Raw genomic sequence first — 26,267 nt, 5'->3', positions numbered from 1 at the left:
TTGGTGACATACAGATATCATTCTACATTTGGTTTCTCAATTCTGTGGAGATATCACACAAGTTAGGGAATTGTTCTCTTGTATTCTCTTATTTAATAACATGGATATTCTTAGTGAGGAGGAGAGGATATATGTCCCTTCAATAATTAGAAAGCTCTAAAAGTTCCCTCAATATTTTAAACAAATAAAGAAAATTTTTATGAATAATCATCAATTTAAATTTATCAATGAAAACAAGAAAGAGAAAAGAAAAAAAATTTGTTTGTAAATATTTAGCGGACATAAGAATTTTTTTTCTTCTTATGTGTGAAATTTAGAGAGCTAATGTGAATGTATATTTTAATTCCATCACCTATGAGATAGATAGACTGATTTTTTGCAGAGAAGATAGTGGCTAGAAATTTTTACTTTCTATCTGCAGGTTAAAAAGATAATTTGTAGACACTATACTAAAAGATTTTTAAGTGCAGTTTTTTATGCATAATGGCAAATAGTATGCACAAGAAAAGTGTCAAAATAGCAACAAAAATGTTTTATTTTATTTGAAATACCAAATTACACCTTACTATTCCAGTGTGTTATTTCCAGTAAAAACCAATTTCCAAGGTGAGGTAACTAGATTTTCTGTATAGAATCAGCTTTTTAGCGTGAATAGTTGGAAGTTGTTGTGCTTTATATTGTACCCTCAATTATGCTATTGCACTTTTGTTATTAATTAGTTCAATAGTATTAAATATTAGTTTATGCAGTTTATCTTACATTTGATAAAATTCAGTGATGTACTTACAAAATGTAGAATGATACATTGTATTTAACTGTAAAATTTTGCATCTACATTTAATATAGTTTTTTTTAAAAAGAAAGCTTAGAATTTTCTAAGACTATTTATGTAATGCCTCTTCAAAACAAAATGTCATGGAAAATTGAAAATACTTTTTAGTCTTATACAGTCATACAAACAAGAAACAACCTTTTGAGCAATAAATATTATTACAACATACATAAATTTTGATATCAACATTGAACCCAATTCAAAACCAAAAGTGTTTGTGTCAATAAAAGATACTTGTCTGCATCATTCTTCACTCTATCATATTTTACATCCAAAAGATATTTTATTAAAGAAAATATATATAGAAGAAATTATAAAAGATTTTTTTTTTTTAATTTGTAGTAAAGTTGCTTTAAGATATGAATAAAATTTTATACAAAACGCACAGTAACTTTTCAGATAATGAACTAAAGGATAATAAACTTAGTTGAAAGGCTCGGTTGAACATCAGGATATATAGGACACAATCATCTTCTGAGTAAAAGTGTAGTAGAGCAAAAGCAAAGAAGAAATATTAAGGCCTCAAAAATAATCACAGCATGGCTTTAGCCATAAAATCAACCAAATGTCTAGCATAATGTTCAGGTTGAGTACTATTGATTGTGGCAGTGCGCTTTCTTGTGCCATAATGTGACAATATCTCCACTAATCCAATGAAATAAAGTTCCTTTCTGGGAGAATCTGTAAAAAACATTCAAATATCAAAAAATTTAAAAAACACATAGATAAAAAATAGTAACTGGAATTATTTCATCCCAAGAAATGATCTTAATTGCTCAAAAAAACAACACAGATATGAAACTTCACACCATAGGTCTAAATAATTTGAAAATAATAGGAATAATACTTTTCCAGATATTTTTTAATAAAAATCATAATTTAGAAACAGCAACAACAGTTAAGTAACAGAAACTTTTAACAGGACACCAGACCCACAGATATTTTGGCCAAAGTTTGATTAAATAAAATATTTTATATATTACAATATCATCTAGATTTATACCTTTAAAAAAAGAAAATAAATTTATTTTCATAAAATGGCAACTATTATTTCGTAGAAACTATTATCTTTTTTTTTTTTTTGGTAGCATTAAAAATAGTTTCTTAAAAAAAAGTGCCAAAAGCTTAAAAAAATGTTTCAACAGATGTTTAGAGAGAACATCTTTTTTTCTTTAATTCCGTTAAAAATATTTTTAAAAAAATTGCTTAATTGTTCAGTGGCATACTTGTGATCTAAACTCAAAAACTATTTGTAGTTTTAAGAAAAAGATATTCACATCTTAGTACAGGGATAAAATCAATGTAACTGATAAATTAGAATATATGTCATTACAAACGATTTATCAAAATATGTATTAATTTATGTAATATCAGGAAAAGAAACTAAAAAATATTTTTTATTTTAAAAGGAGAATTGTAACTGGCAGAGAAAAATTTAGAATTAAAAAGATGCCCAATGTCAAGGGAAAAAAAATTTAAAACCTAAGATAAAGTGTGAAGTTAATTTTTTTTATTTTAAGAACACATAAGTTTATGGGAAATCTAAGAACTGTTTTCCATCTTACAGTATGAAACTAAATTAATGTAAATAAAATGTTGAAAGTGTAACATGTATGAATTTCATAAAACACACTTATTCAGTCAACTGAAAACATAAGTTGTTTACTTTATGCTTAGGGGTTGAAACACTTGCCCCGCCAGCGGCATTTTGATATCCTGCCAAAATATATCACTTAGCAAAAAGCAATAGCAGGAAAACAAAATTAAAGATGTTTGTTTCAGAAGATAACTAAGAGTAAACAAAGCACAACTGATGCTTATTTTATTTTATTACTGTTGTTGAACAACCGACCCATATTAGAGTTTATTACTACCAATCTTCAACTCTGCAGCCTTGTAGTTTTCAGCCCAATCCAGAAGACAAGGGAAGTCCTATATCAGTACCCCCAGAGGTTTCAATTTGTTATGGGAACTTGGGGGGCTTTGTGACCCTGACATATTTAATGTGCACCAACCACCATTTAATACATGGGGATCTTTCGGCCAGCTGGATTCGAACTGCGTATTGGCAGGGAAACAGGAGAGCGATGTGATTATGTTCAAGAGGCATTCACACGAATGCGGGAAAAAATCACATATACAAGTGTAGAGAAGCACAAAAATCCCAGTATGTGACTTCAGAGGTGCGAACAATAACTTGATTGGAGAATTTATAACGGGTAAATGTATTTCACCAATGAGGTTCTCACTTGCGTCTCCAAATTCACGGCTAATTTTTTCAACAAAAAAAAGGCAATATAGCCATCATTTATAGGCATCAAAGGGCAAGCTGGGTGGACTGCCCTTCTAAAAACGCTTAGAGAGAATTATGTGTACAATTTTCCCATCCAGTTTCAATGGTCTTTTACACTTTTATGACTGTCCAAAGTCAACAGTAAAATCGCGATGTCTGAAAAATAATTTCGGCAGAATATCTGCTGTGTCGATTATCCATAGTTTTGATGTTCATTTTTTTTTTGCAAGTAATTCACAGGAAATCACGGGGATCAAGGTAGGTAAAACAAGGATTTAATTTGTTAAACATTTATAAAATCTGATGCAAAAAAATTTATGAAAATACAAACACTTTTTCAAATTTTGAATTTGTAGTTGTATACATGGCTGAATTTACCTTTTCCAAAAATGTTATTTAATTAACATTTTTTTAACAGAATTAAAACACAGTGAATTGAAACACACTGAGATCAATCAACAATTTACATTAAAATTAACTGTTAATCTCCTTAACTATGAAATTTCTTTACCTATACAGTGCCAGCCGCTAATAAAATCACCGGATAATAAAATCAGCCGCTTTATAAAATCAAATCGGCAAGAACCGAATCGTTACAATATTAATACATGTTAAAAACCTCCTTTATAAAATCAATGCCACCACTTTTTAAAATCAAAATTTTGACTACATAATAAATCAAAGGTGCAATATTTCAGCTTTTTTTGTTCTTATTTATAAAATTTTATTTTTTCGAAGTTTAAACATTTTTTTAGAAGAAGCAACAGTCACTCACAAACCTGTGAAACAGGTGTGGTTAGCACTTTCCTGCGAAATACATAGTGTAAGAATTAAGGAAAAATGTGGGTGGTAAGTGACGAGTTCATAGAAATTAATTTATCAATGTTAATTCCTTGACTGAATGAAGTTTGGAGAAACCTATCTCACTCAACAGGGGGTCGAATTCTTATCTTACTTTTTATTGAATGAACAATAGAAAGGAGAGAAGTTTCTTTCGTTATCTATCTTAACAAAGAACATGAATAGATTTTCAAAAACTGTCTGTGTGCATGTTCCATATTATTTAAGCCGTTTGAGTAAGTTAGAGTTAGAGCACATGTCATTTTTAAGTTCGTTTGGTGTTAAATTTTATCAGCATGCCGAAAAGGAAGGATTTGAGTGTTAAAGATAAATTCGAAGTGCTGCAAAACTATGATAAGCTTCCTAAATGTAGTCAACGTGAAGCTTCAATGGAGATGGAGATGGGGCTCATAACTGTTTCGAAGAAATGCTCAGCAATGAAGAAAATTAAATGGACGAGAATTTTTCACGTTACGTAGCTATTGACGATAACCAGCAAACATCAGGAGAAAAATCTGATTCTGAAATTGTTACAGACATCAAAAATTGCAAAGTCATTTCCCATCAAGAAATGCAGGAATCAGACTCAGATGATGAAATAAACTCATCAGTGCCATCTTCAATGGAAGTCAGAAAAGCACTTAATGTATTGCGGCAAGCTTTAGAACAAAGAGGAGGAATATCGAAAATTATAAAAACTTCTATAAACTCTCAAATGATGTTGAAAAGTTAATTTTAAATACTGCAACTCAAGCAACCATTGATCGGTTTTTTGGAAAACTTTTGTAAATTTAATCTTATGTAGGGTTTTACTTTATTAAAATAATTAAATTAGTTAAAATAAAGCATTAATGTGGTCATTATTTCAGCTATTAAAGTGTGTGCATTTAGAATACATCATAAAAATGTGTTTTTTTATTCAAATGTTGAATCGCCTCTTAATAAAATCAGCCGCTTAACAAAATTAAAAGAGCATAAAACGAAAGTGATTTTAATAAACGGTAGGCACTGTATTAGCACACATGTGGCTCTCATTATTTTGCTATATTGTTGTGGTAGCCCTTGAGCACAAAAGGTTGAAAACTCCTACTTAATGCACTGTTTATAATATTAAAATTTTGAAACATAAAAATATTTTAATATTGTTTTGTAGACTTGATTTAAATGTAAGAAATATACAGCATTTTCTACAAATGTAAACTGAAATAAAAAATGAAAATACCTTCAGAACTTCTAAAAGCATATGGATCAACAGGTAATTTAAATTCTTTGCTATCCTCCATGAATGTTATAATTCGAGGGGACTCAGGGGGTGTGGGGACAACAGTTGTTGAGTCTTCACTTCCTTCTTCCTCCTCTTCAATGTCTGAATCTTTGCTGTCTTCTTCATCAGCTTCACAATCGTGGATTCCAAGACATACCGAATAGTCAGTCAAATGAACACGTGAAGCTAGGAACTAAAATTACAAATTTGACAAGAGTTAAAATACCAAAGAAAAAATTATAAACAAAAATTTCATTAAAAAAAACTATAATAGTGGATCAAATGACCTCATACAATATTACTGGTAAAAAAAAGAATTCAAAAATGCCTTTTTACCCTAAATTGTTCAATGAAACCTAAAATTTTAAACTATTTCAAAAATAAATCGCAGGAACTCAAAAAAATATAAATATTGTTTTTACAAAAATGAATCTTCCAGCTAGATTTCATAAAAAAAGATGCAACGTTGAATCACAATCAGTTAAGAAAAAAATAAGCAATAAGAATAATGTGAATAAAACTAAACTCAGCGACGCGACAGCCTGTAGAGGGCCAAGGCATACTGTGCCCATCTCTGTTTTCTTAACCTCGGGCTCTGGGGTGCAGGAGCAGATGTTCCGGCAAGGTGGTCAGCCGAACGCGGAACCCCCAGTGTTTAGTTCCCAAGCATGCTTGGCACTCATGCTTGGTCTACCCACTGAAGGGATGAAAGGCTGAGTCAACCTTGCCGGGCCCGAGGATCGAACCAGGGCCCTGTGGCACGACAGCGCGAAGCGCTACGGGAATAATGTGAAGAGTGTATAAAAAATGACATACAGATAGTTCACCAAGCAATTAATGCTCTTGTGACTGTTTAATACTAGTATCAGTATTAAAATTTTAATATTTTCTTTCAATTATTTTTCCAGTAACCGGGATAGGTTGTCTAAAGTAAGAACTCCCGTAACCATTCATCTGAGCCTGCGGCAGTAACTATGGTAATGAGGTATAACTATTTCAAGTAAGGTGTTTGGTCATTGTTTAGGACAGTTTTTGGCGTGGGGTGGAGAGAGAGGGAATATTTTTTTACAGTCTACTGTGTTAGGCCTAGAGGGAAGAGAAGCTACCCTCCCTGAAATGCGCTTTTCTTGTTTCCACAGCCGCAGACGGCCTCGGACTTTGCGGCAGGGAAAGTTCTTACCATAGACAAACTATAAAATGCTTTATGTTATAAATTAATATATAAAGAAATTGTGAATATATTTACGTCTGTATCAGCTGATAGCATTGCCAGCAATTTTTCTTTGTGTTCTGGTCCCACATACAATTTACAGCCATCATTTATAAAATCTCCGTCTTTTAAAGTTGGCATTTCCTTAGTCTAATGGGGGGGAAAAAGCATTTTAAAAATAAAGAATTGATAACAAATAATTAAAAAGTAATTTCTTCAAATGAAACAGAAATAAAATAAGCTTCAAACCAAAAGAGGCATATCCATAACCATAAAATGTCATAAAATTTTATCTTCCTTTGCATTCTAAGTTTGTAACAATCTACAATACATTTCTTCAAATATTTTAACTTGTTCTAAAGTAGAATATTTATATTCAATTAATAAGAACAATGATAAAAATATCTAACGTTATTTCTATTATGAAAATCTGTTAGCAGTCAAAAACAAAGAACTAAAATTAGTTATATACAGGTGTATTCTAATGACCATCCTTAATACATCTTTTTAGAAACCTAGTCAAAAATGAAGTAAATAAGTATACACGTTTCTAGGTTTGCAAATAAATATTAAAGAAACCAAGCTAGAAAAATACTAAAGCATTGTCAAAATGTAACTAATCATTAAAGAAGGTATGATTACCTGAGGAAACTTGAAGTGCCTTACAACTCTTTAACGTTTCCTACAGCAATCAAACATGTTTTAATGTTTTCAGTCTCACCTTCAGCAGTAGTGATTCATTTGATTTCCATATCATTTTAATTCTACCCCGCTTAAATATTAATTTAAAACCTTTCATGTATATACTTTTTTTTACTTCAATTTGGGCAGAATTTAGAAATATATTTATAAAAAGGCGGTCCTTAAGGAACATTTTGTATTTGAACGTAAAGTTCATTAATCTTAAAATATGTTCAATTTCATTTGAAACTTAAAGTTTCCGGAACTATCAATCTGTCGCCTAACTGGTGAAGTGTCACCAAGTCGGGAAAAATGTCGCCAAAGAAATCTTTATAATTCTATAATAAAAATTGTCTTCCATAAGAAATACTTTAGGTGTTATTTTTTCTCTAATTATACCATAGAATTATGCGACTTTCTTGCAAATTTCCTAATTAAACTGCTTATTTAGGGTTCATCTGAGATATTCAGCATTAAAAAAACAAATATTTACAAAACTATACATATATTTACAAATATGTAACAATATATACATACACTCATTATAATAAATAAATAGAAAAAAAGAAATACCTTTTCCTTTGCACTGGCTTCTCTATCAACAGAGGTCCCCTATTGGAAATAAAAATTAATTTAAGCATATAAAAACTCAGAAATGTATCGAGAAAAAAAATCTACAAAACATATTTTTTACCTTTATATCATATTTACAATGAATCTTTGTTGTTCCTGAAAATATATTTCTCATGACTACTAGGTATGTCTCATTCCCTTCAACAGTCACTCTGTACAATCCAAGATACTGAGGAAGGAGAGTTTTCCCATGTTTCTCAACAATATACTAAAATTAAAATTTAATAAAAATCACTGTTGTTTATTGCAACTATAAAGAGAAAAGGAAAAACTTTAGGAATAAAAATGGCAATCAGTTTGACGTAAAAAAAAACAATAATAAAACAAACTCTTTGAAATAATTAATAAATTTATCACTTCCAACTATAATAACACATTAAGTGATTTGATATCTTTTTTTCTCTATATTTTGGGCTTTCCTCTCCATTTCCATCTCTCTCTCTCTTTTTAAAAAAATTAAGATACACATTTATAACAATATAGGTTTAAAATGTAATGACTTATACAATATTATATTTGCATTTTTTATTTCTTAACTCATAAGTACTTATTCGGACATATGAGTAAAAACATTTAAAATCAAATAGAAATAAAATCATTGTTTAACAAGTATAATTTTTATTTTATTTCTTTAACCTCTTATTGAAATTTCCTTGCTAAAAATTCTAAAATTTCAAAATTTTAGAATTTTTTTCTAAATTTCTTTCTAAAAATTTTAAAATTTTTCATTTTCAAAATAATATTGATACTAATTGAATGTAAGCCATGCATTATTTAAAATAATACGGAAATAAGTCTTTTTCAATCAAAAATTTTATTCACAAAAATTTAGAGATGTATCAATTCTGAAAATTAATATTTATATGAATTGATTCAAAATAACTTTTTCACACTAAAAATATTGTTTTGAATTGAATCATATAAAAACAAAAGGACAAATACAAGACAATCTGTTTCACAATCTATGATAAACTTAATTGCTTGAAAAAATTCTTTATCAATTAATTCGCAAAAACAATTCATTTCTCTGAACTAACGTTAATAATCTGAATTTCTTTATTTCATTGTCCAACAATTACCCATTGACAATAATTAGACAATGACAATTACAAACAAAAATCGAGCAAATAATTTTATTTACAAAATTGTTTGATAGTTCAAATGTTATATTATATAAATATTTATATTTGAATCTGAAGTTACTTTTGTTATAGCTGAAGTGGTGGGCAATGGAAACTAGACGGTCTCAGCCCAAATCTGATTGAAAGAAGGTTTGTTGAAAGAAGATTTCAAGCTTGAGCAATGTCGGATTCATGACAAAATTCTCATAAACTTTTAAACAAATGCTTGGTTCCATTATTAAACTTTAAAAATTGTAAAATTTATAAGGTATAAAAATTTCAGCGATTTGTGTCTTCTGTTCGGTGCTCTTGCTTTGTGGGGATAGCTCTAATTGCCAGATGACTTCTACTTAACTTAATATTTTGATTTCCTTTTCTAATCTATGTTTCAATCATCTGGGAGTTTCAGTTGGTGTAGATTTTATCTCTGCTTTTTCTTTCACAGGTTAGTGATAGAAGAGTTTTTAACTAATTTCCTCGTTTAGAGGCCAAAGGTTGAGTGATAAGATTGCAAAATTTAGTCTTTATCCAATGAACATCTCCAATTAAGTAATTCTAGGTATCTTGGGTTCAGATCTCCAAAAGCGAGCCTGTAGTAGGCAAGAGAATATCAACTTGTTATAAGCAAATGTGTACTACCACTTTTTGCAGGTAGGAATTTTTCATATATAGACTGTATGTTATGTCTAAGCACAAAAGGATTAAGATAATACCAAATGGTGAATAACAAGGATTAAAAATGTATGAATATTAATTACCGGATGATAATGTTTCAGCAAGGTATGCATAAATTCAATTTCTTCACTCTGTAAAGATTTTACGACAAACAATTTATCCCATGACTCATAAAGTTTACTCTTGTCCGAATCAATAGGTATAGGTTGAGACTTGGTCAAAGAATTCTAAAAATATAAAAGAATGATTATTTGTAAGTAAAGTTTGAATTAGCAACAAGCAAGGGAAAAAAAATCCTAAGATATAATCTATATATTTTAAAAAGTAAGACAATTATACTCACTATGTAATCTGTTTCGTTGATACCAAATCTTTCTCTTAAATTTCTGAAAACTAATGGGCAATATTCTTTGACTTTAAAATGGCTGGGCATATTTTCCCTACAAAAAAGTTTAAAAAAAGTTTTTGTCAGTAAGAACATTACCGAATGCATTTGCAAACATAAAAATTTCTATCAATTGAAAGAGGAATATTTTAACAATGGAAGTAGCGTATAATGATATACTTCATCTTAAAATAGCAGGGACAAGTAGAGTGTTAATTAATACAGAATCTTCCAGTCTCCAGTTTAAACTTGAATCTTGCAGAAAAGAATAAGATTTCATAGCCATCAGGGCCTGATCTAGGGGGTTGTAGGCAGAGAATCGCCAAGGGTCACAACTTGATAATGGTCCCAATAGTCGCAACTTAAAACCAAATTTACATGTTTCTTTTTTTTCTTTTTCTTTTTTACTAAAGGCTTTTAAATTATTTATAACATAAGTAAATTATGATGATATATTAGCATATTAATAAATTGAATGCTTGTGTATATTTGATTCAATTTTGTTAACACATACAAATAGTAGACAATTTTTAAGAGAAAACTCACAAAAAAAATTTTTGTAACATTTGTTGGACTCCAGAAAAGTAGGATGATAAGGTCTAGGCCTTTCAGGCTTTATGATAAATCAGGCCTTGGATAGCCTAAGGCAATTGCAGCTTTGTTTTCCTATTTTCTTTGATTCACTAGATCAGCATATTCTAAAAGGTGTTCCATTGAACCCTAGGGTTCTGAGAGTTAAGTTTTTTGTAAACTAGTAATAATAATATTTATATTCTATCAATAATCTTTAACTTATATAATATTTAAGTTGTTTATATGAATTATTTCTGTTAAATGCCAATTTAAAAAAAAAAGCGAAATTTTTAAAAAAAATTTAAAAATGAATATGTTGAATAAATTATGAAAAGGATGAAAAACATTCCATAAGTACTGGTATTCCATAAGTATATCCATAAAGCTATTCAATTCAAAATAAAATAATCGAATTCAAGTAAATAATATTGAGACACACTGATAGAGGATTTCAATTAGTAATTGTAATTATTTACCATAATTTAGCATTAAGAGCATTTTATCTTTTTGACAGAAATAAACAATAAATTTTTGTCTTCTAGTATAAAAGAACTTCGATTTTTCTCAATCATCACTAGATACAGTGACTAATAGAAAATAAACTGTTGGATTATTTCAAAAATTGTTTTTTACTTCAAAACTAAAGTGGCATTTTTCTTTGTTTTAGGAATTGAAAAAAAAATTTTAAAAAATTAAAAAATACCACATTTTAAAAAAATACTACGAAAAATACCATACCCCTTTTTTTGGTGAAAAAATACTATCTGGCAACCCTGGTTACTATGAATTTCTTGTTTTTCAGTGTTACCAACAAATATCGAAAGAAGAAGAATAATTTAATTTTTATTTTAAAGTTTATGTAAAAAAATATTGATAAAAGGTGGACTTATTCACAATGGCTTCTGAAATTATTATATAATATATTCAAAAGCTATTAAAAAAATTGCTGTCTAACCTAGAAAAAAGTAAAAAACGAGTAAATCCTTTAATAACTAAGAAGATTATTATTTATTTCATCAAAATTTCCAAAAATCAGAAAATATCAAAAAATGGACTTAACCGCATTGGCTTCTGAGCGGCTCATATATCATAGCATAGCATATTATATATGTAAATAATTGTACCACCTAAAGTAGCATTAGATGCATTATTATACTTTCTTAAAAGAATCAAACTATACACTTAAAATCAGTGTTTGAAAGTAGAGCTATGAAAGAAACAAAACTACTGTACTTGCTGTTTCCTTCCGTGGTTGACAATGTGGCCGAGCATTAATAAGAATTACGTTTTACTAATATTAAACTAGCCATTATGAATAATAACTTATTACGAATAATAACATTAGCCGCACCTTCAAATGAGGAGGTACAGTGTACACTTGTGAAACATTGATGCTATTTCAATGGAAAGAAACATATTTTCTTCGGAATTTCCACTAAACTTTATTCCTTACAGAAAATATAAAAAAAGCTTTAAATACTTAACAAAAATGAAAATATTTGATAATTTCCTAACATTTCTTAAATTTCTTGTTGTCGAGAAAGGCATAAAAATTTGAAGCTTAGAATGACTACATTTCGATACGTTTGTAATTCCTTCCCACTACAAAAATAATGTTTTTCCGACCACTGCCTAAAAGTGGTTAAAGAACCTAGATCTTTAAAACAATTCTCAAACAATTTTCTAGTAAACATTCAAGTGCATACTAACTTTAAACTTTTATTGTAAGATAAAAATATAAAAAAATTAAACACTTCTGGGTAAAAAATTTTATGACAATAGTTTGTCGTAAAATGAAAGCTAATTTTACTATATTGTATGAATGCAGCTTTTTACTTAAGTATAAAATTAAACAACGAACAGTATCAAAACAGCATACTGACTTGTTAAAACAATGGTTGTCAACTTTCACTTTGCTGAAGGCTTTAAAATCATCAGGCATCAACATTATTGGAACATTAACATGAGTTAAGCCACTTATCTGTAAGAAAATTATATGCATCAGTTGTTTTATTCATTTGACGCATCATAAATTCAACAAAAAATAGAAATATCAAATTATCAAGGAAAATATTTGCTCTTACAATAAAATTTGCAATTAATAAACTTAAAAAACTGAAGCGGTAATATATTATTTGATTAAAAAATTTATGCGCTTCAAAAATATACAAATTTTAAATAACAGTCGACATTATAGTTTTATAGTTTTGTATTATAGTATCGTATTTATAGTTTTGTTTCTCATCTTCATTTTTCCACTTTTTGTTGGCAATTGGCGCTTTATATTTCAAATCACTTTTGCTTCTTCTCATTCTCACCTGGCAAGTCTTGAAAATGGGTGCCTGCTTTTGAGCATTTGAAACATGCTGATTGTTATTTTCAATTCGTATACTTTTGAAGCGAATAAAGTTTTTAACCGAGTAATCTCTTGAGACCCAGTTTTTAATATATTGGGAATCATTTGGAATAATTTTATTACTCAAAATTATATAAAATTTGACATATAGGTTTTTTTCTTTCTGTTTGTATGTCTTTATAAAGTGATTGTATATGTATAAGTATAGTTGGTTTAACTTCCGTTGATTGGAATTTTTAATTACAATAAAAAAAAATTATGAGAAAGATAAGAAATTTGATTCCAGAAACCTTTTGGACAGTTTTATGAGGCATAAATATTTTAATAGATTCTATTGGATTCTGTTTCAAGACCAAAATACACTCTAAAACAAAAACAGAAATACACTATATATAAGTATCCTATTAAATGCAAAAAGTGCTAAAAATCAAGCTTTATAATTTTTAATGCAAGTTATTGAAAAGGGTAAGAAATTTGATTCGAGTAATCTGATGGACATTTTTATTACTATTTGAGTCTAATAGAATTTTGTTTCAAAACTGTGGAAGTTTGTTCATAAAACTAAAAGTGAAATACACCATAAAAGTATTCTATTATCTGTAAAAAGTGCTGGAAATCAAATTTATCATTTTTTATGCAATAATAATAAAATGAATAAATTTGATGAATTCTTTTTAACGAAAAATTATTAGTTTAATTTCTTCTAAGCTATGCACTTTTAATCGAATTTTCTACCATTATTTAAAATTCTAGTCTTACGTGGTGAAAATCTATTTTGGACCATATCATATAACAGTTGGGCTGAAAAGTTCGTAGGCTAACACAGAAAAAAAAATTTTTTTGATAAGATTTTATTTTATTATTCAATATAGTGTCCTTCAAGGGCGATACAGCGGTTATAGCGGTCATATAATTTTTCGATACCATTTTTATAGTATGATTTGTCCTTCACCTCAAAATAGGCCTTAGTTTCAGCGATTATTTCTTCATTGGTACTAAATTTCTTTCCAGCGAGCATTCTCTTGAGGTCTGAGAACAGGAAAAAGTCGCTGGGGGCCAGATCTGGAGAATACGGTGGATGCGGAAGCAATTCGAACCCCAATTCATATAATTTTGCTATCGTTTTCATTGACTTGTGACACGGTGCATTGTCTTGACGAAACAGCACTTTTTTCTTCTTCAAATGGGGTCGTTTTTCTGCGATTTCGTCCTTTAAACCCTCCAATAACGCTATGTAATAGTCGCTGTTGATAGTTTTTCGATTTTCAAGGTAGTCGATGAATATTATACCATGCGCATCCCAAAATACTGATGCCATAACTTTGCCAGCTGACTGTTGCGTCTTTCCTCGTTTTGGAGTTGGTTCATCTCGTGCAGTCCACTCGGCTGACTGTCGATTTGACTCTGGTGTGAAATGATGGAGCCATGTTTCATCCATTGTCACATAACGACGCATAAATTCGGGTTTTTTACGATTAAACAGTTTCAAACACAGCTCAGAATCATCAATTCGTTTTTGTCTTTGGTCGATTGTGAGCTCGCGCGGCACCCACTTTGCATGGAGCATTCGCATACCCAAATATTCATTCACGATATGTCCAACACGTTCCTTTGATAACTTTAGAGTCTTAGATATCTCTATCAACTTCACTTTACGGTTATCTAAAATTATTTTGTGAACTTTTTTGATGTTTTCGTCGGTAACAGCCTCTTTGGGGCGTCCAATGCGTGCATCGTCGTCGGTGCTCATTTCACCTCGTTTAAACTTAGCAAACCACTTCTCAACTGTTGATTTTCCTGGTGCAGAGTCCGAATAATGTTTATCAAGCCAAGTCTTGGCTTCAGCAGTATTTTTTTTCGCTAAAAAGCAATGCTTTATTAACACACGAAATTCCTTTTTATCCATTGTTTTCAAACTAACAGAAGTTGCTTCACTAAAAATACTATATCTCACAAACTAATAGTCCGACAGCTGTCAAATTTATACACGTGTCTTTCGAAAGTTAGAACTAATTAAAAATCTTATGGATTTAAAAATAGTAGCGCCATCTATGTGTCAGCCTACGAACTTTTCAGCCCACCTGTTATATTCGCGATCGCAACACTCGAATACGCCATCTGGGGAGAGACCGGTTTCATGCCTTTAGCCCTTCTCCCTTCCCTCTCCTCCTCTTTTCAGTTATATAGGAATGTACTACGATATTTTCCCTTTTCTTAATATTTTTCCTTTTTACTTAATAAAAATATTTTTAAAACTTTCCGTGATACTTTTTTTGGAGCTATGTTTAATGTAGTTTTCAGTTCCATATAGTTTTTCAAGTTAAAAGATTTTAATCTATATGAAAATCAAGAGAGAAACCAACGTACTTCCTTCCTCTATGACTTTCCGCACGATAATGGGGAAAGCATGTGAAGTGTTGCCATAGGAAAAGAGCTCTGCTCTACGCCACCTGCAGCCCATTTCGATCGCCAATAGTTAAAATATATAGTGCCTTCAGTGAAAAAACTTCAGTGTTTAAACTTAAATAGAAAAGCTAAGAATTCAGAACATTTTCATTAAGAGATAAGGCAAAATAATAATAATAAAATAAAATGCAAAAAAACTTAGATTTCTACGAATGTACAGATTTCGATATAATTTATAAAAAATAAAAAAAAACTATTCTGATGTTTCCTATATTTAATTTTTAAAAAAAAGTTTTTTTTTGTCTTTTTTCTTTAGAAAACAATTGTAAAAAATGAAAACAAAATTGAACAAAAAATAAAAAAATTTGACTAAAACTGAAGTTTTCAAAAAACCTTCACGGTAAGCCCGACGCAAGGGGATTCTAACGTAAGCAAATTTTGGTAGGTAGGCAGGTACTTTATTTACGTCGCACTAGAACTGCACAATGGCTATTGGTGACTGTCTGGGAAACATCCCTGAGGATGATCTGAAGAAACGCCTTTGCAATTTTGATCATCTGCAGAGAGGATGGCCTCCCTGCTTTGGTAGCCCGACGACCTGCGTGTGAAGTCAAGCACTTCACGGTAGAACAGTTTAACGAGGACCGATACCGCGCGCGTATTGACAAAACATACCGTAGATTGTAAACGTGGCGATTGCAGGTGGAGTTGGCGATGGATTACGCGTAAATGTGGTGGGAGAACGAAATTACATTAACCTAAGCAGTGTAATTCGATATTTTCTTCTCCTCGACTAGCCATTATGAATAAAAATAACTCATTAATTCCTTTTAGTAGAGAAAATAAAAAAGAAAATAACACCTTTTTATTGTCAGGATCACTTTACAAATACACTGTATTCATATTTTATTAAGCGCTATAATTTATATTTTATAAAACGATCTAGTTTTTTGATAAAGCAGATTCAATTTTTAAATTTTTTTTGCAAGAATTGTGTTTGCGAAGAAATAAAAATAATTTATTAATGAACCAATCACAAAAAATAACGTAACATTTTAATACTATGTTTTATTGAAACGCTATTTTGAAGAATTAATTCTATTTAACTTTTATTGTAAGAAAACATAACCTGTTTTATTTTAGTGATATTTTCTATGAAATCAATATTCTCTATAAAAGAATAATGTAAGCTTTTTTATAAAGATTATTTTTTTAGAAATTAACAAAGACATTTTTATTTACTAGAAAAAAATAGAGTATTCAAAAATGCTATCATGCTTTAAAGTAATAGTTTCTTGTAAACGAAATAATCAATATTTTTAAAATAAAGTTTGAAAGCGTTTGTTTCATTGCTAGAAGCATTCATTATAAAAAAATATATATTAAATTACTTTTTTGCATAATTTTATGAAATAACTTTTTTTTGGAATGAGATGAGATTTTAAACTTTGTGAAAAATTGATTCAATTTCTTAATATATATAAAAGTCGGTAAATACTTCATTCATTATGGAGGTCATAGATAACTTGATACCTTTTCAATATAAGAATAATAAATGCAATTAATAGAAAATGCACAATTTTAAAAATATATTTTATTTACACATATTGCGTACTGGTTATAATGCAACTATCATACGTAACAAAAATTTATAGATTCCTAAATACTGTTATATGAGTTTGGTAATTAAAAATATAATTAAAAAATAACATAATTTAAAAAAATTTCAACCTTCAATTAAAAACTTCCTGTTGTCATATATTAATAATAATTATAATTTTTAGCAACTTTTTTGGGCACAAATTTTTAATTCTCGAACTTAATACCATCCTTCATATGAAAATATCAGAAAATTTATAAAAGAAAGACTATATTTTAAAATTGAGACATTGGCGACAACAGAGGTTAGATGTATGTGCTGAGTTTAAATAAATTATATGTTATAAAACTCACATTTAAGATTTAGATCAATTTATTATCAGGTCATAAGAGTGTTTTTTAATAAATAAATGTAGTGATTGTTTGATTTACAATTGTAAGGTCCTGGATGTTTAATGTTAAGTTATACATATCTTTAGAAATAATATTTGAAATATGCAAAGCAGGGCGGCATTCATTTCAACTTAAAAATCATCAACTTAACTTTCAATAACAATAGATAAATAAAGAAACAAAAGTTTGATAAAAACTTTAAAAGAAATACTTTTAGAAAAATTCTTTCTAAATAATATTTAAATAAAACACAATCACTTTGCCTGAGTGATTCTGTAAGAAATTCTAAACTTTACAATTTTACAAGTTAGGTGAAAAGTAAATATATACAATAGTGGTAGGGAATTAAGGAAATTCTAAATCTAAAGTTTGAGTCCTAGAACGTAAACATCTGATCATTAGATCAAAAGTTAGTTTTAGATTTTTCGTTTAATGCTCACTGTACACTAAAAGGTGATTTTTTTCTTCTTTTGAAATTTTGATTTTAATGCCCTTACTTCAACCTCCTTCGAGTTATGCTTACTTTATAAACTTAATCTCAACTTTATTTTTCTTTTCACTTTTAAACTGTAAAAGACTTTTTCTCCATTTGTAAATTATGAAAAAAGTTATTAATCTGATTGCGTAAACAGTTAATTTATTAAAATTGAACATTCTCAATTAATTCCTTTTAATAGTCATTTATATTATTAATAATAATTATTTGCACAAAATTATAATAGAGGAAAGTTTGATTAGAAATTTAAAAGTTCTTGCTACAATAATTAGGGAATTTCTATTGACAAATTCAAGTAATTCTTTTTCCGGAGCAAAATGCATTTTTATTTAAAATGGAACAGTACTGACTTAACATTTATACGATAAAACACTCTCTAATCGCTAACACCGATGACAGGAAAAAAATTTCGTTTTTTTTTTTTCTTTTCCACAAAAAGTTTAGAACTTAAAATGTTGTTCTTTTATTATAAAGCAATAGCATAATATTCTCGTATCATGTAAAACTTTATAACGAAGTTACTTATCTACCGTTTTACAGTTATAAAATGAAATGATTATTGAATTCTACTTGCACTTTAAAATGTCAATGTCTCCATCGTTCAATGAATTTTACGATTATTTTTATAAAACTGTGTATAATGAACATTTCAACTAAAATAATTAGTACAAAATAGCTGCTAATAATTCTCTTAACATTTATAAATATTATACATTTATAAATTTCAGCTTTTCGCATTATTGCTAAATAATCTCTACGTCGAAAAATATTTAAGTAATTCCATAATAACTGAAAATTAAATAAAATTTTAAAAAAATTGTAAATGGTTATCGAGCAGAACCAGTAAGTTTAATTAATGAATATAGAATTAGTAACAAAGTCACTGCTGAACAATAATTTTTTTTAAATCTTTTAAGTAAACGAACTTTATTGTAATAATCATTTCATTATTAAGGATTAGAGGTTATTGTGAAATTATTAATTTTAATTAGTGGATGAGTAGGTAAAGAAGTGCACTACTCGAAATACGCGTATACATTTAATGAAAGTTATGAAAATACAGAAGGGGGCTATGGAGGTAATAATATATAATTTTTTTTATCTTAGTTTTATTACGATCTTCTAAAAAACGCTAATAAACACAATTATGTTAACAAATACAAACGATTATGTCGGAGCTATAACAAAAAAATACGCTTTATATTTCATTTAATGCAGAAGAATCTAATGAAGATCAGCTTATTTGAAACTCTGAAATGTCACACCCATATATAACTTGGTGAATGATAGATACGTGATACCGAAAAAAACACAAAAAAAACATAAGCACACAGCTGTTTGGCGATTTGCGAGACGCTCCTTCAACGCCGATAGATATTTTCGCCAACCCCTTTACAATCTACGGTATGTTTTGTCAATACGCATACCGCGTACCCTCGGTCCCTACTCAGGTTGATCTAAGTGGTCACCCACCCGCTAACTGACCGCAGCCAGTGAGGCTCGACCTCAGTGTTTGACTGGGGAACCGTTTTTACGATTTGTCCACTGCGGTACAGGCAAATTTTGGTGAAACTTTAACTAGGGGGGTTGACGGAGCGCAATCAAAAATAATTTTTCGCGATTCAAAAAACGTGATAACAGTTTGGCTTTTTTAAAAAAATCTCATTAAAATGCAAATTTATGTTTAAAAAAATACTCATTTATGTAGCAAGTATAGTAACAAAAACAAAAAAGAAAAAAAAGCACTTCATCTTTTTTTTTGTTGGTAGTCCTGGAAATAAAATTTTTAAACCCATAGATTTTTTTATTAAAACCACGATTAACTCAGAGTTTTTTTATGCTAATTCCAAATGGAGTTTTAAAATGGCTTTAAAAAAGTTTCACTTGGTAGCAGAGAGAATGATTACGACTCATTCCTCCCCGGGGGGGCAGGGAAAAACATACAAGAACTGTTTTCCATTTTTGAGATTTTTGGTACGAGTAGTGCACAGGTTGTGCTCGTATTGAAATGTGTGTACGTGATTTTTACTTTTTGTACTTTTATTTTGTTATATTAAATGTGTCGTGTTACTAAAAAGATTATCTTTAATGATCCGTTTTAAGCATAACACATCAAAGTTTTGACTACATGCAAAGAATACGTTGTTACAGTTCCAGAGGGGTTTAAAATTTTAGATCAAATCAGGGGTCTGTTTAGAAGAAATCTGGGTCCGTTAACGGACCCTTCACAAAATATCTTTTCATAAAAACGGACCCTTCACAAACTATTTTAACTTAAAAACGGACCCTTCACAAAATATTTTAACTTAAAAACGGACCCTTCACTAAATGATTTTTCTTTTAATCGGATCCTTCACAAATTTGTTTATCTTCATTATTATTTTGTTAATCGAATAAACCCTTTCCAGGGCAGAAAACAAGAAAGATGGATGTAAACGAATTAAGTTTTGTCTTCGGCAGACGATTCTTCCATTATTCGTCCGAAATTAATATTCTGCGTTCAGCAATGTAGGCTAAATACCAAATATTTGTATGTTGCATCTCTAATTTAGAAGCAGCAATTATTGATTATTTTTTAAAATTTAAATGTTTTAATTATAATTTTACAGTGTTGAGCATAATCTTGTATGTCTTTACAATTTAAAAACTCCGTGAAATTTTTTTTTTTTTTTTTTTTTTTTGCAATAACGGACCCTATTTGCACAAATTCATAAAAGCGGACCCTGGTTAAAAGAATGTGAGTAATTTTTTCACAATTTCACGAAAAACGGACCTTTCACAAAATGTCTGGACTGCAAATGCAAAACAGTGTCAGGGCACACAGCATAAAACGTCAAAAAAAATTTTTTCGTGGGGTGTAATGATTAACGGACAAAACATCAGTATATTTTTTATCACTATTTTTATTGAGTATCACAAGATAAAGTAGTCACATTGAAACTGAATCGTGTAAGCTTATCAACTGAAGTGTTGTACCAATAAGATAAATTTTTTAAGTAGAATGTTCATAAAATGTTCCAAAAGTTGGAATTGTCACACATGAATGTCATTTTCTTTTACTTACATTTGACAGCAGATAATCTGCAGAGATAAAATGTCTTTATCGTTTAAACGTTAAATAACGAATTTTATTCGCAGTCTCACATTTTCCAAGTATTGTGAACATTTACAACGAATATATATTTAGTATATTACTTCAATACTGAATTTACTAAATACTTACTAACTATAGGCATTTCTTAAATAAGGTACACATATAAATATAACGATTCGATTGAACATAAAATTTAATGGTGCAAGGTAGAAAAAAATTAAAAGAAAATAGAAACAAGAGCGGGGAGGAACTTATAGCGTATGCAAGGTAATAAGTATCAGTGGGGTTAGAAATGGGGCCTAAATCAGCGGTTCCCAAAAGGTGTTCCACGGACCGCTAGGGTTCCGTGAATTAGGACACTTTGAATTTATTTTCGATTATTTTTGTTTATTATGTAGTAATTATTTTTGAAATTTTTAATAGGCCAACCAATAATCTATTTTTTATTTATTATTTCGGTTATTTTCATGAAATTATTCAATGAAAAATTCCTTAACTATTTTTTAGTCTATTAATGTAAGAGGATTTCTCATTGAACTTTTAAAATTCAAAATAAAATAATCAAATTCAATAATAAAGAATTATTTCTCTCCGATAACCATTCTAACAGTTCTTTTTTAAAACCATAATTCAACTTATTTTAGTCGATTCGACTTATGCAGACACTATGCAGAGACTTCGACTATGCAGAGAAACTACTATGCAGAGAAACTACTATGCAAAGAAACTACTAGACAAAAAGGCGATATAGACCTATGAATTCAACACTGCCTCTTATTGATGAAGCAATTAATAAAATTTTTTCTTCACAATAAATGTTACTAAATTAATTTCTTTCCCTTTTTTTTTAGTATAATCGCAGATGCTACAAAGCTTTTTTTAAAGAAAAAAAAAGTCGAGGTTCCACTAAAAAAAGTTTTCTTTTTAGGGTTTCCTTTATCGAAAATATATGGAAAAACTGGTCTAAATGATCACACACACACAGAAAAAAAAACGGGAGGGGAGCTGTAGACCTATGAACTCAACTGCCTGTTACTGATGAAGCAATTAATAAAATTCTTTCTTCATAATAAAGATCTCTAAATAAATTTCTTTTGTTTTCCTAGCTGCTAAAAAGCTTTAACAGCTGCTAAAAAGCTTTAAGAAAAAGAAGGGGGGGGGGGAGCCGAAATTTTACTGAAAGAAGCTATCTTTTTAAGGCTCCAGTACCGAAAAAATTTGAAAACCGCTGATCTAAATCACACACACGCAACGCACAAAAAAAAAAAAAAAAAAAAAAAAAAAAAAAAAAAAAAAAGAACTAGGAAAGAGAACACATGGATTTCTCCCTCCCATCAAGAAAATAATTTTTCTTCCAAACATGATTGCATAGCTCAAAATTTCGTTTTTGCATGCATTACTATATCGTAATTTTTTTTAACTAAACCTCGTTTTCATTTTTAAGTTGTTGTTGTCGTCTTCTATTGAGGTGGTGGGGTGCGATTGTTCTTGTTTTCCAGTGGCGCCATCTCTGGCCAAGAATTCGACTTCTGTCACACCCGTTTATAGGGCGGACCCATTCATACATCCATTCTCTCGTCCACAGATCGTAAATTTGACCTGAACCAGAGAACGATCAATCTCCAATTCAGTACCCCCCAGGGGTATTGATTTGTTATGATGACATGGAGGACTTTGCGACCCGACAGATTTAACGTGCACCAGTCACCATTTATTACGCGTGGAGTCTTCGACCGGCTAGATTCAAACTCCAGTTCTAACAAGCATGAATCCAGCGCCCTGCCAACCGGGCTATATCCCGGATTTCATTTTTAAGTAATCAATCCAAATAATCAAGCTTTCTGTAGGTTTTAGTGACAATTTTCAAATAAAAAACGCGATAAGGCCGTTCCGTACACTTGGATTTTACCCATTAAAATATCCCGCCGGGAAGGGAAACAGCATTTATCTATAAAACCCAACGATTGAGGTTGGTAACCTCACTGACTACTACACTTTACAACCTGCTACCACCTATAATAACAGATACCACCTATAATAACAAATAACAGTAAAACACCTATTATCTTACGTATAAAGAAAAGGGAAGGGAGAAATAAGCAGTGCGTTTGAACAAAATATCTAAATATTTTTTTGAAGCTGCTTTAATTTTCCGAGGTAGAAGACGCTTAACTACTATAACGCAATTTTATATTAACACGCACCGACTATAAATATCTATAAATCAAGTAAACAAAAGTCAACGGAATATAGCAACGAACAAACATAACAATTTCTTCCTCATTCGCAACACATTACAACGTGCAATTGTATGGTCAAATTTATCGTTTTGCCATTTAAAGCAATCTCGGCACAGGGATGATTTATAGCGACGAAACCAGACACAATATTTTAACAATGAGGTTCATTCGTGTGCTTGAAATCACACCAGCACACGCAACAACTACTGAAGTAGATAACTTTTCCAATCCCAAGGAATGACGACGAAAGAACAGGAGGGAGGGGGGGGCATCGGAAAAGAACAATAATTGAGAGAAAGGAAGAATTAATGAAAGGAAGTGAGAATGTCAGTTCGACGTCAAGGCCATAGAACTAACTTAAAGGCCGTAAGAACGGCTGAGACTCTGCCAGGATAGCTCGGAGAGTCTTCCTCCTGAAAAAATTCGGATAAATTTATTACGCAAACAACCGAACAGATTAACTGAGGTTTGGTGTATGATTTAAGGCAAGAGACTAACGAGTGAGTTAAAACAGTTCGCACTCATTTTGGGAACAGACAGCCATGTGTTTTTACTAAATAGGCAATTTTCGAATTCAGAGACTTTTAACGATCCGCTTCCCCAAACTAATATTTTTGTTAAAAAAAATCTTGATTATTGATATTGTTTTAGTTCAGGTAACACATTTTAGGATAAATAAAAGCTTCTATTATAATTGGAGAAAGAGACGTTACAGATCTCTGGATTGTAAATCAGGGACCGGGTACCTCTATTCCGGCAAAATTAGTTTTGCTTTTTAGTGGACAAACTTAAAATTATACATACTACAGTAGGGAACCGATTATCCGGAACGGTCGGAACCATCGCTATTCCGGATAACTGATTTTTCCGGTTTTCTGAATCACTACAAAAAGCCGTTTTTTTATTGTTAAACCCAACTAAAAAAAAAAAAAAATGGAAATAATCTTAAAAAGAAGATATAAAACAATGAAGTAATACACTAAAGATTATTTCCAAAATGATGGTAAGGTAAACATCTTTAAAAAAAGAAAGAAAAATCGTAAAATCTTATGAGAAATTTTTTTTTTTTTTTTTTTTAAATGGCGAGAAAATTTATCGAATTTCGCTCCGGTTTTTTGGTTTTCCTGTTTTCTGATTTCCGGATAAAGGGTTCTGTACTGTACTAGGCGAAGAGGAGCAGAAATATTGGCGAGTTATTGTTGTTAAATTTATGGTGTCTGTACAAAAAAGTATTTTTTTTCCTTTTATTTACTGAGCCATCTCCAATATTCCTTTGTTTTTAAACTTTATTAGTTATTACAGTTGGACTGACGCCCGGGACAGCTGTAACCTCTTCCCCCTCGCCCAGAGGATATGACTCGGATATGGCACAATTGAATATGGCCCATAGTACGGTCACGATATAAAGCCGATTTAGAATATCGGAAGAACGAAACAAAAAAGAACATGCTGTCAAGGAAGAGAAAGCTGTTTTGCAGTGACTAAAAAACTAACGAAAATAGATGAAACTAGAAAAAAAAATGATTAAAAAGAGAAATGTATGAAGAACTCATAAATAACAAAATAAATTTATCAAAAAGAAATGTATAAGAACCAATATAAAATAAATTCATATAAAAAAATTAATAAAAATAAAATAAAAAAACTTAGCTCCAGGTCGATGTTTTTTCGAATAAAGATGATAAAAACACATCAGATGTTGGTTGTTAATTTTTCAAGGATACATATTTTAAACTGCAAAAAGGGAAGAGGAATTAATCGAATGTGGAAAGTGTTTTTGTGGGCCCACGAAAGCTGCAGTGGAGCAGAGGAAGAAGATAAGTACTTCATATTATAATTATAACCGTGGTTGAACAGCCGACCCAATTTTTGAATTTACGACTACTAATGTTCAACTACATAGCCTTGTAATTTTGAACTCAATCAAGAAGACAAGGGAGCTCATGGATCAAGTATTGGAAGAAATTTGTCTTCGAGGAGGACTTTTTGATTGAGCTAACCCGCATTTGCGTTACATGGAGAGGAAGATCACGAGAACCTCCCACGGTTCTCCTGACGGCAAGGGGATTCTAACCCATGATCCGTCTACCACTGAGGATATTTTACATCAGCAATGTGGTCGGTGCAAGCCGGATGCAGAATTCGTATCGACTGGGATTCGTTCATTTCATTGGAAGACGAACGCTCTATCCCCTGAGCCATCGCGGCTCAAATACTTTATAAGGGTGTTCTGAGCATAATCTCACGTGTCATCAATCCCCCCCCCCCCAAAAAAAATTTTTTTTTTGTTTGCTTCAAAAATTAATAAGAAAACTTAGATTAAAAGTATTCTGCAGAAGTAGTAATGATCTGCAGCAACCGTTATCGAAATTGTAAACAAAAATTCATAAGAGCGTGTAACATTTTCATCGCGACTGGAACATAAATTGTTCTATAGGAAGGTGTGGACGTAAATAGTTTTGTTCCAAATAGAAATTGTTCTACGAAGGATTTGATTGTACGTACCACTTACTGCTTTAGGATAACAATATTCTAAGGATAACATTATTTTAAAATGTTTCTCATAATCTACCGTGATAACACTACGGTACGATAAATTTCTAATATACGATATTAGTTATTGGCAACAATAATTACGGAAAGACTACGAATATCAGCAAAAACTAATATAGAACATAGTAATAATGCAATAAGTAAAATAATAATATTGCTTGTGATACAATAGCACAACTACTTCGAAACATGTGATGTAAAATCTTTACGTTTTTAATAAATGAAAATTTAAAAAAATTCCAAATAAAAATATAACGGTAATAAAAAATATTGCAATTTTTGACAAATTAATAACATAATTAGTCGTTTTTGATGCCAAATGACACTAAATTCCATGTATGGAATTATCCTACCATGTCAAAATTTAATTTCCTTTTTATTTTATCCTAATTACTAGTTACTACATAAAGTGAAGTATATTTCTTCAAAATAAATAAACGCTTAACAAATTTACTAATAAAAAGTGTAAAAAATATTTCCTTTAAAACAATTACATAAAAAGGAAGGAAGTTTCGCCATGTGTACGGAATAGAATTCAAATCCTTATTCAATCTCAGCAATTGACATATCCGACTAATGTAGTAATAGGACGACTAGTCTAATTACATCAATAATTGGATTTT

General features: G+C 30.1%; 1 protein-coding gene across 1 annotated transcript in view; it reads right to left on the bottom strand.

The window, feature by feature from the left end:
• Nucleotides 1–239: 239 nt before the first annotated feature.
• The window catches only part of LOC107443626 (phosphatidylinositol 5-phosphate 4-kinase type-2 alpha), a 39,649-nt gene continuing 13,621 nt past the window's right edge, over nt 240–26,267 (bottom strand). The window contains exons 2-9 of the mRNA XM_016057558.4: nt 12,391–12,488; nt 9,893–9,989; nt 9,633–9,776; nt 7,815–7,961; nt 7,694–7,732; nt 6,476–6,589; nt 5,188–5,422; nt 240–1,513 (exon numbers count right to left, since the gene is read on the bottom strand). Coding sequence (XP_015913044.1) covers nt 1,365–1,513; nt 5,188–5,422; nt 6,476–6,589; nt 7,694–7,732; nt 7,815–7,961; nt 9,633–9,776; nt 9,893–9,989; nt 12,391–12,488 — 1,023 coding nt within the window. The 3' untranslated portion in view covers nt 240–1,364. The remainder of the gene's footprint in view (nt 1,514–5,187; nt 5,423–6,475; nt 6,590–7,693; nt 7,733–7,814; nt 7,962–9,632; nt 9,777–9,892; nt 9,990–12,390; nt 12,489–26,267) is intronic.

The sequence above is a fragment of the Parasteatoda tepidariorum genome, chromosome 10, assembly GCF_982258835.1.
Source record: "Parasteatoda tepidariorum strain Cologne lab strain chromosome 10, Ptep-v5.0, whole genome shotgun sequence".
Lineage (NCBI taxonomy): Eukaryota > Metazoa > Arthropoda > Arachnida > Araneae > Theridiidae > Parasteatoda > Parasteatoda tepidariorum.
This window is presented reverse-complemented; position numbering and strand designations above follow the sequence as displayed.